Genomic DNA, 16,628 nt, shown 5'->3' on the forward strand with positions numbered 1-16,628 from the left:
AAGAAAAGGCCTAACCCAATGGGAGAGCAGACTCATGGGCCAGTTGGCCTAATTCTGCTCCTATAATCAATGCATTACCCACTTTGAAGAGAAGCCCTGAGATACAGACTAGAGTTTGTGTTCAGTTCTGGTCACCTCATTATACTGCAGGAAGGATGTAGAATCTTTATTGAGGGTGCAGAGGAGATTTATGGTGAGCTGCCTGCATTAAAGAACATGTCTTATGAGGAAAGGTTGAGAAAGCAAGGACCTTTCTCTCTGGAGTGAAGGAGGATGAGAGGCAATTTGTACAGAGGTGTACAAATTGATAAGAGACAGATTGGCTGGCTAGCCAGAGATATTTTGCCAGGGCAGAAATTGCTTATATCCGTGGTTGTAATTGGAGGAAAGTATAAGGTAGACTTTTTACACAGAGGGTGGTGGGTGCGTTGAATACTTTGCCAGGGGTGCTGGTGGCAGATACAATAGGGACATTTAAAAAACTTTTAGATAGGCACATGGAAAAATGGAGAGCTATGCAGGAGGGAAAGGTTAGATTCATCTTAGAGTAAGTTAAAGGGTTGGCACAACGTCATGGGAAAAAGGGCCTGTACTATGCCGTAGTGTTCCACGTTTTATGTTCTATTTTCATTTGCACGCATGAAGAGCCAGTAACATTATACTATTTATTTTCTAGCTTGTGTTGTAAATGTACTTTAAGAATTGTTCATTTGTTTGTGGTAATATCGCTTTATATATTGTATGTGAGTTATATATACTGTGTCGTGCGGAAGAATGTTGTCTGGTTTGGCGGTATACTTTATATATTGTATGTGAGTTATATATACTGTGTCGTGCGGAAGAATGTTGTCTGGTTTGGCGGTATACTTTATATATTGCATGTAAGTTATATGTACTGTGTTGTGCGAAGGAACATTGTCTGGTTTGGTGGTATACTTTATATGTTTTGTGTGAGTTTATATGTTTGTATTGTGTTGTGTGGATACGTGTACAGTTAATGGCAATAAACTGGACTTGAACATAATGGATTGAGCGGTGTCTTTATAGAGGTGTTTAAAACTGTGAGGGGCCAGAGCAAGTACAAAGCAATATTTTGTTTAGGGAAGGTAGAGGAATATATGAAAATGGGCACCTTGATCAGCGTGGACAAGATGGGCCGTAGAGCCTGTTTCCAAGATGTTTTGCTTTTATGACTCTATGACTCTGTCAGTCTCCGACAGGTCACCATTGGCCAAAAACTCCATTGGACCAGCCACATCTATACAAACATAAGATCCATAGAGACAGGAACAAGGTTAACATTTCAGGTCTGCTGATTCAGCGCTGGGATAGAGTAATTTGGAATTGGTTTATCATTCGCAGATATACTGTGATATGGTGAAAAACTTAGATTTATGTGCCATTCATGCAAATCACTTGGAAATATAAGTACAGAACATAGATTGAGACTATAAAATTAAAAGGACTATAGATATGGTAAACTTAAACAGGCATTTTCTACTGAGGTTGGGTGAGACTAGAACTAAAGGTCATGGGTTAGGGGTGAAAGGGGAATCTAAGTGGGAATTTGTTCCCTCAGAGGGTGGCGTGAGTGTGGAACAAGCTGCCAGCCGAGGTTTGATGTGGGTTTGATTTAAACATTGAAGAGAATTTTGGATAGGTACCTGGATGGGAGGAGCGTGGAGGGATATAGTCCATGTGCAGGTCATAGGACTAGCGGTTTAATAGTTTGGCATGGACTAGATGGGCTGAAGGGCCGGATTCTGCACTGCAGTGATCTATGACTCTCTGACTAAGTACGTAGAGGTGGTCCGAGGGAAAAACAGGGTGCTGAGTATAGTGTTACAGTTGCGGAGAGGAGCACTGCAGGCAGAAAACAAAATGCAGGGGCCTCCACAGGGTAGATTGAGTGATCAAGAGTTAATGTTTTATCAGTGTCAGATTATCAGAGTTTTACTCCACCGGGGATGAACTTTCAGGCATGCGTGCCTTAGCAATAGAAATGCACCAAAACTTCCCCACTCCTGTACGTTCAGTAAGTCCCCCATTTTCACCCAAATTTCCTGGCTTTCTCGAGGGAGAATTCCAGTGGGGAGTAACCATGCACAATGGACTTAAAGTCCTCTTCAGAAAAATCCACATCCCGGTATTTCAAGCAGGTAATCACAATCGACTGGCCCCTTGAGCCTTCAATGAACACAGCAAATGGAAGCAGGTAATCCATCCACTTCAACCATCAGCTCGGGCAGTGGCATCGTTATTGGTATTGGTTTGATATTGTCTCATGTATTGAACTATGGTGGAAAGATTTTAGAACATAGAACAGCCCACGATGTTGTGCTGACCTTGTAACCCACTCTATGATCAACCTCACACTTCCCTCGCACATAGCCCTCCATTTTTCTTTCATGCTTGTGCCTATATAAGAATCTCCAACATGTGCTTAATGTATCTGCCTTTACCACTACCCTGATAGCATGATCCACACACTCACAGTTCTCTGTTAAAAAAAAACTTACTTGACGTCTCCCCAATATCTCCCTCCAGTCACTTTAAAATTAATAATCTTTGCCCTGGGAAAAAGGTGTTTGGTTCCACTCAATGTGTGCCCGTATCATCGTACACACCTCTATCAAGTTACCTTTCATACTCCTTTGCTACAAAGAGAAAAGCCCACTCAAGCTATCCTCATAGGACATGCTCTCTAATCCAGACAACATTCTGCTAGATTCCCTCTGCACCTTCCTATAACAAGGCCACCAAAACTGAAGACAATCCTCCAGCTGTGGGCTAACCCAAGTTTTATAGAGCTGCAATATTACCTCATGGCTTTTGAACTCAGTCTCCCAACGAATGAAGGCCAACACACCACACACCTCCTCACCCACCCTATCAACTTGTACTGCGACTTTGAAGGATCTACGGACGTTCCTCCATACTGCCAAAAATCATGCCATTAATCCTGGACTCTAGCTTCGAGCTCGACCTTCCAAACGGAATCACTTTGCTCTTTGGTGGCAAACAGAAGGCTTTTTTTTGTGTGTGCCAGCTAGGTCATGTCACACATAAACACATTGAGGTAGTGAAAGAGAAACAGAATGCAGTGTTCCAGACCAGCAAAATCCACCACCCTGAAAGGTCACGGCTTCTCCTTCTGGTGTCCAGGGCGCACCGCGTTCACCCGTCAGGTCTGCCCAGATCCCACCTCTACCGTCCAGTTGCACTCACTGGAATAAGTACTAGGTCATTACACCAGGAAAAAACCTAGGAGCAGAATTAGGCCATTTGGCCTATTGATTCTGCTTGGCTATTCGATCATGGCCGATTTATTTATTTATTCATTTTCCTTCTCGGCCCCATCCTCCTGCCTTCCACTAATTAAGTACCTGTCAATATCCACTTTAACTATACCCTATGACCTGGTCTCTGCAGCTCCCTGTGGCAATGAATTCTACAGATTCACCACCCGCTGACTAAAGAAATTCCTTGTTCTAAAGGGGTGTCCTTCTGTTCTGAGGCTGTGCCCTCTGGTCCTAGACTCTCCCACTGTTAGGAACACCCTCTGCTTGTCCACCCTATCTAGCCTTTCAATATTCAGTAGGTTTCAATGAGATTCACCCTCATTTTTCTGAATACCAGTGAGTCCAAGCCATCAAATGCCCCTGATACTTTAAACCTTTCATATCGGGATCATTCTTGTAAACCTCCACTGGACCCCCTCCAATGCCAACACATACAGATATTGCAGGAAGTATCTGGCTACGTGGGTTGACTATGCAGGATACCCTTGCACATCGTCCTGACCTACAAGCATTTTACCAAGCTCTAATACCAGTGTGATCACAGCTTCTGACTTCCTGTTACGTGCGGTTTATTTTCAGGAATCCAGGCCAGGCTTGCCCAGCTGACCAGCAGATCCTTTATGGCACCAAGGTAATGGATGAATCAGTCTTTAGTCTTTTTCCTTTCTCTGTAACCTTTGCCCTGTGTTGAATCAAAGTTGGCGCCTCCAGTTTACCATCAGTGCCTGTGTTCCCCTCCCTCCATTGTCCAGCCTTCCCACCTACTAATGATCTATCCTATCCATTTCATTATCTAATACACCTCAATCAGGTCACCTGATCTGCAAGGAAAACAAGCCCTGCTGATCCAATCTCTCCCTGTAACTAATGCCCTTCATCCCAGGGAATCTCCTCTGCACTGTCTCTAATGCAACCACATCCTCCTAAAGATGAGCTTTATTTGTCACATGTACCTCAAAACATCAAAACATAGAGTACTGTGCAAAGGTCATAGGCACATATATGTAGTTAAGGTGCCTAAGACTTTTTTTGCACAGTGCTGTATTTGGAGCAGAGAATGGGCTTGTCAATCTGGTGGGAGCAAAGGCTATTGGGAATGGTGAGGGTGGAGCACCACGGGAGGGGTGTGGGGTGGATGGCAGAGAAGGAGTGCCAGGGCGGGGAGTGGTGCGGGTGCAGACACATCCAGATCTGAGACACCAGGCAAGGTAATCTGATTCCAAACAATTGGTTTATTGATCATTACAGAATGTCCCTCTGGTGCTTTCTGCTCCCTTCCCATTTTCCCAATCGTGATTACCCTTCCCACTCTCAGTCTACAATGGAGACCCATATCAGAATCAGGTTTATCATCACTCACATATGTCATGAAATTTGTCACGGGGAGAACACACCAAGTTGTAAAACGTTTCACTAACCACTAATCTAGCATGTCACCTTATTTCTAAATATTTCTTATTCTCTTGGTCACTGGCACAGGCATTTCTCCTGCTTGTTTATCTTTACCCATCTCAGACATGTAGATGGGAAGAGTTGACTCTGTTAAGTGATTAAAAGATTAGCTTCATTTGTTGCATGTACATCGAAACATCAAGGTTTACAGTGAAACGTCTCACTTGCGTCAAATGTTCTAGGCAGCCCGTGAGTATTGCCACACATCTCATGCCAATATAGCATGCCCATAATTCACTAATCCTAACCAAATGTCTTTGGAATATGGGAGGAAACAAGAGCACCCGGAGGATACCCATGCAGTCATGGGGAGAACATACAAACACCTTACAGGCATAGGTGGGAATTGAACCCCAATCAATGATCACTGGTGTTATAAAGAAATTTGCTAACTGCTACACTACCATGCCACCCTCTCATTACCAAAGTGTCTGAAAGTGAGATGTCTCAGCTCAGCTGTGTGCTAAATGCATTTGGTTTCAGACACTCCAGTTGTTAAGACCATCTCACTGTCTTTCTGCAGGTGTTCAATGATAATTGTTGTCGGAAGGAAATAATGGGGCTGATGGTTTATTGCAGGAACCACAAAAGTGGCTGCAAGGAGCAGGTAGTCCTGGGTGCATTGGAGGTGAGAATTGGCTTATGTTTACAGTTACTTCTGAACTAAATAGAATGGAATCGAATGAGCCAATGTTCATTGGAGTTTAGGAGATGAGAAATAGATTTTATGGAGAGTTGTGACATTTTTAGCAACAGACACAAAATGCTGCAGGAACATAACAGGACAGGCAGTACCTATGGAGAGGAATAAACAGTCAAAATTTCAAGGTGGGTAAGTTGGATCATGATGGGAGCCAGTTGGGAAAGTTTGGAGTCAGGTGGAGATGGGACAAATGGGGTGAGGAGGGTTTGGGGTCACTAGGGTTGGATTGGAGTCAGTTTGCTGGGTGGGGCGCAGTGGTGCAGGGTTGGGGTCGGGGTCACTGGATTTGAATTGGGGCCAGTTGTTGGTGCAGTTGGATCAGCCAGTGGGTAGATTTGGGGCTAGGGTCATGGGATTGGGGTCATTGAGGTGGGATAAGATTGGGATCAGTGAGGTTAGTTTGATGGGTAGTTGGAGTCAGTGGGATGGGAGGGGTTGTGTCACATTGGGTAGGGTAAGGGTAGATTGGTGGGTAAGGTTGGGCAGGGTTGGGGTTAGATTGGTGGGTATGGTTAGGGTTGAAATAATTGGGTAGGGTTGGGGTCAGGTTGGAGGTTGGTATGCTTGGGTAGGGTTTGTGTCAGATTGGTGAGTGAGGTTGAGTGGAGTTCGGGTTGGTAGGGTTGACTAGGGTTGGGGTTAGATTGGTGGTTGGGGTTAGGGATTGGTAGGGTTGGTGTCAGATTGGTGAGTGGGGTTGGGTAGAGTTCAGGTTGGTAGGGTTGGGGTTAGATTGGTGGATGTGGTTGGGTGTTGGGTAGGTTGGGTTTGATTGGTGGGTCATGTTGAGGGTTGGGATGGTTGGGTAGGGTTAATATCAGATTGGCGAGAGGGGGTTAGTGGTGGTAGGGTTGGGAAGGGTTGGGAAGGGTTGGTGTTAGTTTGCTGAGTGGGGTTGGCAATTGGTAGCATTGGGAAGGGTTGGATCAGATTGTTGAGTAGAATTGGGAGTTGGTGGGGTTGGGTAGGGTAGGGGTCATATTGGTGAGTGGGGTTGGCAGTTGGGTACGGTTGGGTAGGATTGGAGTCAGATTGGTGAGTGGGGTTGGAGGTTGGGTAGATTGAGGACTGATTGGTGAGTGGGTTTGGGGTTGATAGGGTTGGGTATGGTTGGGTAGGATTGGAGTCAGATTGGTGAGTGGGGTTGGTGGTTGGGTATGGTTGGGTAGGATTTGGGTCAGATTGGTGAGTGGGGTTGGTGGTTGGGTAGGGTTGGGTAGGATTAGGGTCAGATTGGTGAGTGGGGTTGGAGGTTGGATAGGTTCAGGACTGATTGGTGAGTGGTGTTGGGGTTTAGAAAGGGTAGGGGTCAAATTGGTAGGTTGGGTTCGGGGTTAGCAGAGTTGGGTAGGATAGGGGTCCGATTGGTGGGTTAGGTTGTGGTTGGTGTGGTTAGTATCATTGGGTAAGGTTGTGGTTAGATTGGTGAGTGGTGTTGGGGGTTGGTGGGGTTGGGTAGGGTAGGGGTCCGATCGGTGGGTTAGGTTGGAGGTTGCAGGGTTGGGTAGGGATCAGACTGATGGGTTGGGTTGTGGTTGGTATGGTTGGGTAAGGTTGTGGTTAGATTGGTGAGTGGAGTTGGCAGTTGGGTATGGTTGGGTATGGTTGGGCAAGGTTGTGGTTAGATTGGTGAGTGGGGTTGGAGGTTGGTAGGGTTGGGTAGGATTGGAGTCAGATTGGTGAGTGGGGTTGGGGTTGGGTAGGGTTGGGCAAGATTGGAGTCAGATTGGTGAGTGGGGTTGGGGTTGGGTAGGGTTGGGTAGGATTGGAGTCAGATTGGTGGGTGGGGTTGGAGGTTGGTAGGGTTGGGTATGATTGGAGTCAGATTGGTGAGTGGGGTTGGGGTTGGGTAGGGTTGGGTAAGATTGGAGTCAGATTGGTGAGTGGGGTTGGGGTTGGGTAGGGTTGTGTAGGATTAGAGTCAGATTGGTGAGTGGGGTTGGAGGTTGGGTACGGTTGGATAGGATTAGAGTCAGATTGGTGAGTGGGTTGGTAGTTGGGTAAGGTTTGGTAGGATTGGAGTCAGATTGATGAGTGGGGTTGGTAGTTGGGTACGGTTGGATAGGATTAGAGTCAGATTGGTGAGTGGGTTGGTAGTTGGGTAGGGTTGGGTAGGATTGGAGTCAGATTGGTGAGTGGGGTTGGGGTTGGGTAGGGTTGGGTAGGATTGGAGTCAGATTGGTGTGTGGGGTTGGAGGTTGGTAGGGTTGGGTAGGATTGGAGTCAGATTGGTGAGTGGGGTTGGAGGTTGGGTACGGTTGGATAGGATTAGAGTCAGATTGGTGAGTGGGGTTGGAGGTTGGGTACGGTTGGATAGGATTAGAGTCAGATTGGTGAGTGGGTTGGTAGTTGGGTAAGGTTGGGTAGAATTGGAGTCAGATTGGTGAGTGGGGTTGGAGGTTGGGTACGGTTGGATAGGATTAGAGTCAGATTGGTGAGTGGGGTTGGAGGTTGGGTACGGTTGGATAGGATTAGAGTCAGATTGGTGAGTGGGTTGGTAGTTGGGTAAGGTTGGGTAGGATTGGAGTCAGATTGATGAGTGGGGTTGGTAGTTGGGTACGGTTGGATAGGATTAGAGTCAGATTGGTGAGTGGGTTGGTAGTTGGGTAGGGTTGGGTAGGATTGGAGTCAGATTGGTGAGTGGGGTTGGAGGTTGGTAGGGTTGGGTAGGATTGGAGTCAGATTGGTGAGTGGGTTGGTAGTTGGGTAAGGTTGGGTAGGATTGGAGTCAGATTGATGAGTGGGGTTGGTAGTTGGGTACGGTTGGATAGGATTAGAGTCAGATTGGTGAGTGGGTTGGTAGTTGGGTAGGGTTGGGTAGGATTGGAGTCAGATTGGTGAGTGGGGTTGGAGGTTGGTAGGGTTGGGTAGGATTGGAGTCAGATTGGTGAGTGGGGTTGGGGTTGGGTAGGGTTGGGCAAGATTGGAGTCAGATTGGTGAGTGGGGTTGGGGTTGGGTAGGGTTGGGTAGGATTGGAGTCAGATTGGTGGGTGGGGTTGGAGGTTGGTAGGGTTGGGTATGATTGGAGTCAGATTGGTGAGTGGGGTTGGGGTTGGGTAGGGTTGGGTAAGATTGGAGTCAGATTGGTGAGTGGGGTTGGGGTTGGGGTTGGGTAGGGTTGGGTAGGATTAGAGTCAGATTGGTGAGTGGGGTTGGAGGTTGGGTACGGTTGGATAGGATTAGAGTCAGATTGGTGAGTGGGTTGGTAGTTGGGTAAGGTTGGGTAGGATTGGAGTCAGATTGATGAGTGGGGTTGGTAGATGGGTACGGTTGGATAGGATTAGAGTCAGATTGGTGAGTGGGTTGGTAGTTGGGTAGGGTTGGGTAGGATTGGAGTCAGATTGGTGAGTGGGGTTGGAGGTTGGTAGGGTTGGGTAGGATTGGAGTCAGATTGGTGAGTGGGGTTGGGGTTGGGTAGGGTTGGGCAAGATTGGAGTCAGATTGGTGAGTGGGGTTGGGGTTGGGTACGGTTGGATAGGATTAGAGTCAGATTGGTGAGTGGGTTGGTAGTTGGGTAAGGTTGGGTAGGATTGGAGTCAGATTGATGAGTGGGGTTGGTAGTTGGGTACGGTTGGATAGGATTAGAGTCAGATTGGTGAGTGGGTTGGTAGTTGGGTAGGGTTGGGTAGGATTGGAGTCAGATTGGTGAGTGGGGTTGGAGGTTGGTAGGGTTGGGTAGGATTGGAGTCAGATTGGTGAGTGGGGTTGGGGTTGGGTAGGGTTGGGCAAGATTGGAGTCAGATTGGTGAGTGGGGTTGGGGTTGGGTAGGGTTGGGTAGGATTGGAGTCAGATTGGTGGGTGGGGTTGGAGGTTGGTAGGGTTGGGTATGATTGGAGTCAGATTGGTGAGTGGGGTTGGGGTTGGGTAGGGTTGGGTAAGATTGGAGTCAGATTGGTGGGTGGGGTTGGAGGTTGGTAGGGTTGGGTATGATTGGAGTCAGATTGGTGAGTGGGGTTGGAGGTTGGGTACGGTTGGATAGGATTAGAGTCAGATTGGTGAGTGGGTTGGTAGTTGGATAAGGTTGGGTAGGATTGGAGTCAGATTGATGAGTGGGGTTGGCGGTTGGGTATGGTTGGGTAGGATTGGAGTCAGATTGGTGAGTGGGGTTGAAGGTTGGGTATGGTTGGATAAGATTAGAGTCAGATTGGTGAGGGGGGTTGATGTTTGGGTAGGGTTGGGTAGGATTGGAGTCAGATTGATGAGTGGGGTTGGCGGTTGGGTATGGTTGGGTAGGATTGGAGTCAGATTGGTGAGTGGGGTTGGGGGTGGTAGGGTTGGGGTTAGATTGGTGAGTGGCATTGGCAGTTGGAAAGGGTAGGGGTCAAATTGGTGGGTTGGGTTTGGGCTTGGCAGGGTTGGGTAGGGTAGGGGTCAGATTGGTGAGTGGGGTTGGCGGTTGGGTATGGTTGGGTAGGATTGGATCAGATTGGTGAGTGGGGTTGGAGGTTGGATTGGTTGAGGGCTGATTGGTGAGTGGTGTTTGGGTTTAGAAAGGGTAGGGGTCAAATTGGTAGGTTGGGTTTGGGGTTAGCAGAGTTGGGTAGGATAGGGGTCCGATCGGTGGGTTAGGTTGTGGTTGGAGTGGTTAGTATCGTTGGGTAAGGTTGTGGTTAGATTGGTGAGTGGGGTTGGGGGTTGGTGGGGTTGGGTAGGGTAGGGGTCCGATCGGTGGGTTAGGTTGGAGGTTGCAGGGTTGGGTAGGGATCAGACTGATGGGTTGGGTTGTGGTTGGTATGGTTGGGCAAGGTTGTGGTTAGATTGGTGAGTGGGGTTGGGGGGTTGGTAGGGCTGGGTAGGGTAGGGATCAGATTGGTGGGTTGGATTGGGGGTTGCAGGGTTGGGTTGGGTAGGGGTCCGATCGGTGGGTTAGGTTGGGGTTTGCAGGGTTGGGTAGGGATCAGACTGATGGGTTGGATTGTGGTTAGTATCATTGGGTGAGGTAGTGGTTAGATTGGTGAGTAGGGTTTGGGGTTGGTGGGGTTGGGTAGGGTTGGTGTCAGATTGGTGAGTGGAGTTGGGGTCAGATTGTTGGGTGTGGTTGGGGTCTCTGGGTTTGGAATGGGGTCATTTGGTGGGTGGGTTGGGCAGTGTTGGGGTCATTTGGTAGGTGGGGCTGGTGTGTGAGGGAGTGGAATTGAGGTCTCTGACACTGGGTTGGGGTCTTTTGGTGGGAGGAGTTAGGGTTGGCAGGGTAAGATGAGGCTGGGGTAAGTGGAATTGGGAGGGGGTGGGTCAGTTTGTGGGGTTGGGTTGGGCTCAGTTGGTGGGTTTTGGGAAGTTGGGTGAGGTGTGTTTGGGTGGGGATCAGTTTGTGGTTGGGATTGCAGTTATTTGGTGGGTGGGGTTGGAGTCAGTTGGTGCTTTGAATAAGAGCTGATTTCCCGGACCAACCTTGTTTCCCCCTACGTTGGTCGTTGCTAGGACACCTGATTGCAATTGAATGCAAGCTGGTGATTGGACATTCACTGTGTTTTTTGGCCTTAATCTCCTCCCAGGGCCACTTGAAGAGCTGTTCCTTCCAGCGAGTGCCATGCTCCCGTTCAGGTTGTACTGAGCTGGTTCTGCAGCGAAACCTCAGGGAACATCTGATGACCAAATGTAAACAGCGGGAGCTGAAGTGTGAACACTGCCAAAAGGAGACAACAGTGGCTGAGTTAAAGGTAAAGAACTCAGGGCAGTTCCAAGGCCCTTGAAGTGCCTTCCTGTACCTAATGAAATGGGCACCTAGTATAGATTCTAATGAAACCCATGTGGTCTTTTGACATTCATCTAGTCCATGTGGGTTTAAGATGATATGCAAGGCATCAGTTACACCTCCTTACAACAAAGAAAATAATTGTGTGCATATTCTTCCCTGGGAGCCTATCCTACCCGTTTGTATCTTCTGCCCAATTTGTATCTTCTCTTTCATTTTTCTGCCTTGTGTTCTCCCTGATTTATTGAACAAAGCTTCCTCCATCCTGGCTCCCTCTCAGAGCATAACAATTCACCCATAAATTGTCTATAAATTGGATCTATTTGTCCACTCGATGCTCACTCCACAGATGCTACCCGACCTGCTAAGCAGTTGGGCAGAGTTGTAACACTACAGCAAATGGCAGTAATGTCATTGGTCATGGGATGTCACTGGGTAGGATCAAAAACACAAGGCTCTGATGAGGCCTCGCTCAGGGTGGAGGAGCAACACCTTATATTCCGTCTGGATAGCCTCCAACCAGATGTCATGAATATTGATTTCTCCTTCTGGTAAAAAAATTCCTTCCCCTTCCACTCTTCTTCTATTCCCCACTCTAGCCTGTTGCCTCTTCTCACCTGCCCTATTGCTTCCCCCGGGTCCCCTCCTCCTTCGCTTTCTTCTATGGTCCACTGTCCTCTCCAATCAGATTCATTCATCCGATTTTGAGCAGCAGCCCAACTGGAGATGTGAAGCGTGAGAAGTTGTAACTCACTTAGGTTCGCAGACTGAGTGCCAAAGGCACTCACGGCAGTTTGGTGTTTTTGAGCAGTGGCCAATCAATGATCGGAATTGATCGGCAAGAGCAAATTAAAATCAGGCAGGGTCAAGCAAAATGGCCATTGTTAGAGTGGACAGTGTTAGAGTGGACAGTGTCAGAGTGGACAGTGTTAGGGTGGACAGTGTTAGAGTGGTCATTGTTAGAGTGGGCAGTGTTAGAGTGGACAGTGTTAGAGTGGACAGTGTTAGAGTGGGCAGTGTTAGAGTGGACAGTATTAGAGTGGCCATTGTTAGAGTGGCCATTGTTAGAGCGGGCAGTGTTAGAGTGGTCATTGTTAGAGTGGCCATTGTTAGAGCGGGCAGTGTTAGAGTGGTCATTGTTAGAGTGGCCATTGTTAGAGTTGCCATTGTTAGAGTTGCCGTTGTTAGAGTGGGCAGTGTTAGAGTGGACAGTGTTAGAGTGGCCATTGTTAGAGTGGCCATTGTTAGAGCGGGCAGTGTTAGAGTGGTCATTGTTAGAGTGGCCATTGTTAGAGTTGCCATTGTTAGAGTTGCCGTTGTTAGAGTGGGCAGTGTTAGAGTGGACAGTGTTAGAGTGGGCAGTGTTAGAGTGGACAGTGTTAGAGTGGTCATTGTTAGAGTGGGCAATGTTAGAGTGGTCATTGTTAGAGTGGTCATTGTTAGAGTGGACAGTGTTAGAGTGGGCAGTGTTAGAGTGGCCATTGTTAGAGTGGTCAGTGTTAGAGTGATCATTGTTAGAGTGGTCATTGTTAGAGTGGCCATTGTTAGAGTGGTCATTGTTAGAGTGGACATTGTTAGAGTGGTCATTGTTAGAGTGGACAGTGTTAGAGTGTACAGTGTTAGAGTGGGCATTGTTAGAGTGGACAGTGTTAGAGTGGGCATTGTTAGAGTGGGCAGTGTTAGAGTGGACAGTGTTAGAGTGGACAGTATTAGAGTGGGCAGTGTTAGAGTGAACAGTGTTAGAGTGGACAGTGTTAGAGTGGGCATTGTTAGAGTGGGCATTGTTAGAGTGGCCATTGTTAGAGTGGATAGTATTAGAGTGGACAGTGTTAGAGTGGACAGTGTTAGAGTGGACAGTGTTAGAGTGGGCATTGTTAGAGTGGGCATTGTTAGAGTGGCCATTGTTAGAGTGGATAGTATTAGAGTGGGCAGTGTTAGAGTGGACAGTGTTAGAGTGGACAGTGTTAGAGTGGGCATTGTTAGAGTGGACAGTGTTAGAGTGGACAGTGTTAGAGTGGGCAGTGTTAGAGTGGACAGTGTTAGAGTGAACAGTATTAGAGTGGGCAGTGTTAGAGTGGACAGTGTTAGAGTGGACAGTGTTAGAGTGGGCAGTGTTAGAGTGGGCAATGTTAGAGTGGTCATTGTTAGAGTGGTCATTGTTAGAGTGGGCAGTGTTAGAGTGGACAGTGTTAGAGTGGACAGTGTTAGAGTGGACATTGTTAGAGTGGGCAGTGTTAGAGTGGGCAGTGTTAGAGTGGACAGTGTTAGAGTGGGCAGTGTTAGAGTGGACAGTGTTAGAGTGGCCATTGTTAGAGTGGACAGTGTTAGAGTGGTCATTGTTAGAGTGGGCAGTGTTAGAGTGGACAGTGTTAGAGTGGACAGTATTAGAGTGGGCAGTGTTAGAGTGAACAGTGTTAGAGTGGACAGTGTTAGAGTGGGCATTGTTAGAGTGGGCATTGTTAGAGTGGCCATTGTTAGAGTGGATAGTATTAGAGTGGACAGTGTTAGAGTGGACAGTGTTAGAGTGGACAGTGTTAGAGTGGGCATTGTTAGAGTGGGCATTGTTAGAGTGGCCATTGTTAGAGTGGATAGTATTAGAGTGGGCAGTGTTAGAGTGGACAGTGTTAGAGTGGACAGTGTTAGAGTGGGCATTGTTAGAGTGGACAGTGTTAGAGTGGACAGTGTTAGAGTGGGCAGTGTTAGAGTGGACAGTGTTAGAGTGAACAGTATTAGAGTGGGCAGTGTTAGAGTGGACAGTGTTAGAGTGGACAGTGTTAGAGTGGGCAGTGTTAGAGTGGGCAATGTTAGAGTGGTCATTGTTAGAGTGGTCATTGTTAGAGTGGGCAGTGTTAGAGTGGACAGTGTTAGAGTGGACAGTGTTAGAGTGGACATTGTTAGAGTGGGCAGTGTTAGAGTGGGCAGTGTTAGAGTGGACAGTGTTAGAGTGGGCAGTGTTAGAGTGGACAGTGTTAGAGTGGCCATTGTTAGAGTGGACAGTGTTAGAGTGGTCATTGTTAGAGTGGGCAGTGTTAGAGTGGACAGTGTTAGAGTGGACATTGTTAGAGTGGACAGTGTTAGAGTGGACAGTGTTAGAGTGGGCAGTGTTAGGGTGGACAGTGTTAGAGTGGACAGTATTAGAGTGGACAGTGTTAGAGTGGCCATTGTTAGAGTGGACAGTGTTAGAGTGGACAGTGTTAGAGTGGACAGTGTTAGGGTGGCCATTGTTAGAGTGGACAGTATTAAAGTGGACAGTGTTAGAGTGGCCATTGTTAGAGTGGACAGTATTAGAGTGGACAGTGTTAGAGTGGACAGTGTTAGGGTGGATAGTATTAGAGTGGACAGTGTTAGGGTGGCCATTGTTAGCGTGGACAGTATTAGAGTGGCCATTGTTAGAGTGGAAGTATTAGAGCGGGCATTGTTAGAGTGGACAGTGTTAGAGTGGACAGTGTTAGAGTGGTCATTGTTAGAGTGGGCAGTGTTAGAGTGGACAGTGTTAGAGTGGCCATTGTTAGAGTGGACAGTGTTAGAGTGGACAGTGTTAGAGTGGTCATTGTTAGAGTGGGCAGTGTTAGAGTGGACAGTGTTAGAGTGGACAGTGTTAGAGTGGACATTGTTAGAGTGGACAGTATTAGAGTGGACAGTGTTAGGGTGGGCATTGTTAGCGTGGACAGTATTAGAGTGGACAGTGTTAGAGTGGCCATTGTTAGAGTGGACAGTATTAGAGTGGACAGTGTTAGAGTGGACAGTATTAGAGTGGGCATTGTTAGAGTGGACAGTGTTAGAGTGTAACAGTGTTAGAGTGGACAGTGTTAGGGTGGCCATTGTTAGAGTGGACAGTATTAGAGTGGCCATTGTTAGAGTGGACAGTATTAGAGTGGGCATTGTTAGAGTGGACAGTGTTAGAGTGTAACAGTGTTAGAGTGGCCATTGTTAGAGTGGACAGTATTAGAGTGGACAGTGTTAGAGTGTAACAGTGTTAGAGTGGACAGTGTTAGAGTGGACAGTGTTAGAGTGGACAGTATTAGAGTGGCCATTGTTAGAGTGGGCAGTGTTAGAGTGGACAGTGTTAGAGTGGCCATTGTTAGAGTGGATAGTATTAGAGTGGGCAGTGTTAGAGTGGACAGTGTTAGAGTGGGCATTAGGGAAGGGGAAAGGTGTTAAGGAGCCAGTACAGAGTGCCCCTGTGGCCATCTCCCTCAACAACTGGTATACCACTTGGAATACTGTTGGAGGGGATGATCTAGCAGAGGGAAATCGCCGCGATCAAGTCTCTGGCACTGAGTCTGACTCTGCAACTCAGGAGAGGAGGGAGGAGAAGAGGTGACCTGTGCCGATAGGGGATTCATTAGTTAGAGGAACAGAAAGGAGGTTCTTGTGGATGTGAACTAAATTCTTGGATAGTATATTACCTCTCAGCTGCCAGGGTCCAGGACATCTCAGGTCAAGTCCACAGCATTCTTAAATGGAAGGGTGAGCAGCCAGAGGTCGTGCTCCATGTAGGTACCCATGACATAGGTAGGAAGAGTGACAAAGTTCTGCAAAGTGAGATCAGGGAGTTTGGTGCTAAGTTAAAGGGCAGGACCTTCAGGGTTGTGATCTCAGGATTGCTACCCGTGCCACGTGCTAGAGAGGCCAGAAATAGGAAGATTATACTGGTTAACGTGGAGCTAAGAAGTTGGAGGCCATCAGATTTTTGGATCACTGGCTCTCTTCCAGGGAAGCTGGCACTTGCAGTGGGTAGGGTTGCTAGAACTGCATGGGTGTGCGGAGGAGGGGGGTGAAGGTGTTAACTGAGTTGCAGAGGGATGGGAACCAGAGTGCCAGAACAGATAGTAGAGTGGTTGTGGAGACAGATGTTGTTAAGACCTGAGTCAAAGCCAGGAAGCAAAAGATTGAGCATGGTGTGACTAATGTACTGAGCTGTTTATATCCCAAAGCAAGATGTATCGTAGGAAGAGCATATGAGCTCTGGGCATGGATCAGCGCCTGGAATTATGACATTATATACATCAGAGGACTTGGTTCAGGAGGGGCAGAACTGGAAGCTCAATATTCTGGGGTTCCGTTGTTTTAGATGTGACAGGGTGGGAGGGTTTAAACGGGGAGGGGTGGCGTAACTAGTCAGGGCAAATGTCACGGCAATGCTCAGTCAGCACAGACTGGAGAACTCATCCACTGAGGTGTTATGGGTGGAACTGAGAAATAAGAATGATAGAACCATGTTAATGGAGCTATATTACAGACTATCCAACAGTTCATGGGATTTAGAGGAACAAATGTGTAGAGAGATTGCAGACTGTTGTCAGAAACATAAGGTTGTTATAGCTGGTGGTTTTAACTTTCCACATATTGACTGGGACTCCCACACTGTAAAAAAGGCTAGATGGGACAGTTTGCCAAATGTGTTCAGAAAAGGTTCCTTAGTCAATATGCAGAAGTCCCAAAGAGAGAGTGTGCGATACTTGAACTGCTAT

At 47.5% G+C, this 16,628-nt stretch overlaps 1 protein-coding gene across 6 annotated transcripts in view; it reads left to right on the plus strand.

Annotated features, from left to right (window-relative positions):
- Positions 1-16,628, plus strand: part of LOC140716644 (TNF receptor-associated factor 3-like) — a 227,509-nt gene that overhangs the window by 41,590 nt on the left and 169,291 nt on the right. For 5 of the 6 annotated variants that reach the window (XM_073029474.1, XM_073029470.1, XM_073029469.1 and 2 more), the window contains 3 exons: positions 3,882-3,933; positions 5,278-5,382; positions 10,955-11,119. In XM_073029474.1, coding sequence (XP_072885575.1) covers positions 3,882-3,933; positions 5,278-5,382; positions 10,955-11,119 — 322 coding nt within the window. The remainder of the gene's footprint in view (positions 1-3,881; positions 3,934-5,277; positions 5,383-10,954; positions 11,120-16,628) is intronic. The other variant, XM_073029475.1, reaches the window with a different exon arrangement.

The sequence above is a fragment of the Hemitrygon akajei genome, chromosome 25 (genome assembly GCF_048418815.1).
Source record: "Hemitrygon akajei chromosome 25, sHemAka1.3, whole genome shotgun sequence".
NCBI classification, from domain to species: Eukaryota; Metazoa; Chordata; class Chondrichthyes; order Myliobatiformes; family Dasyatidae; genus Hemitrygon; species Hemitrygon akajei.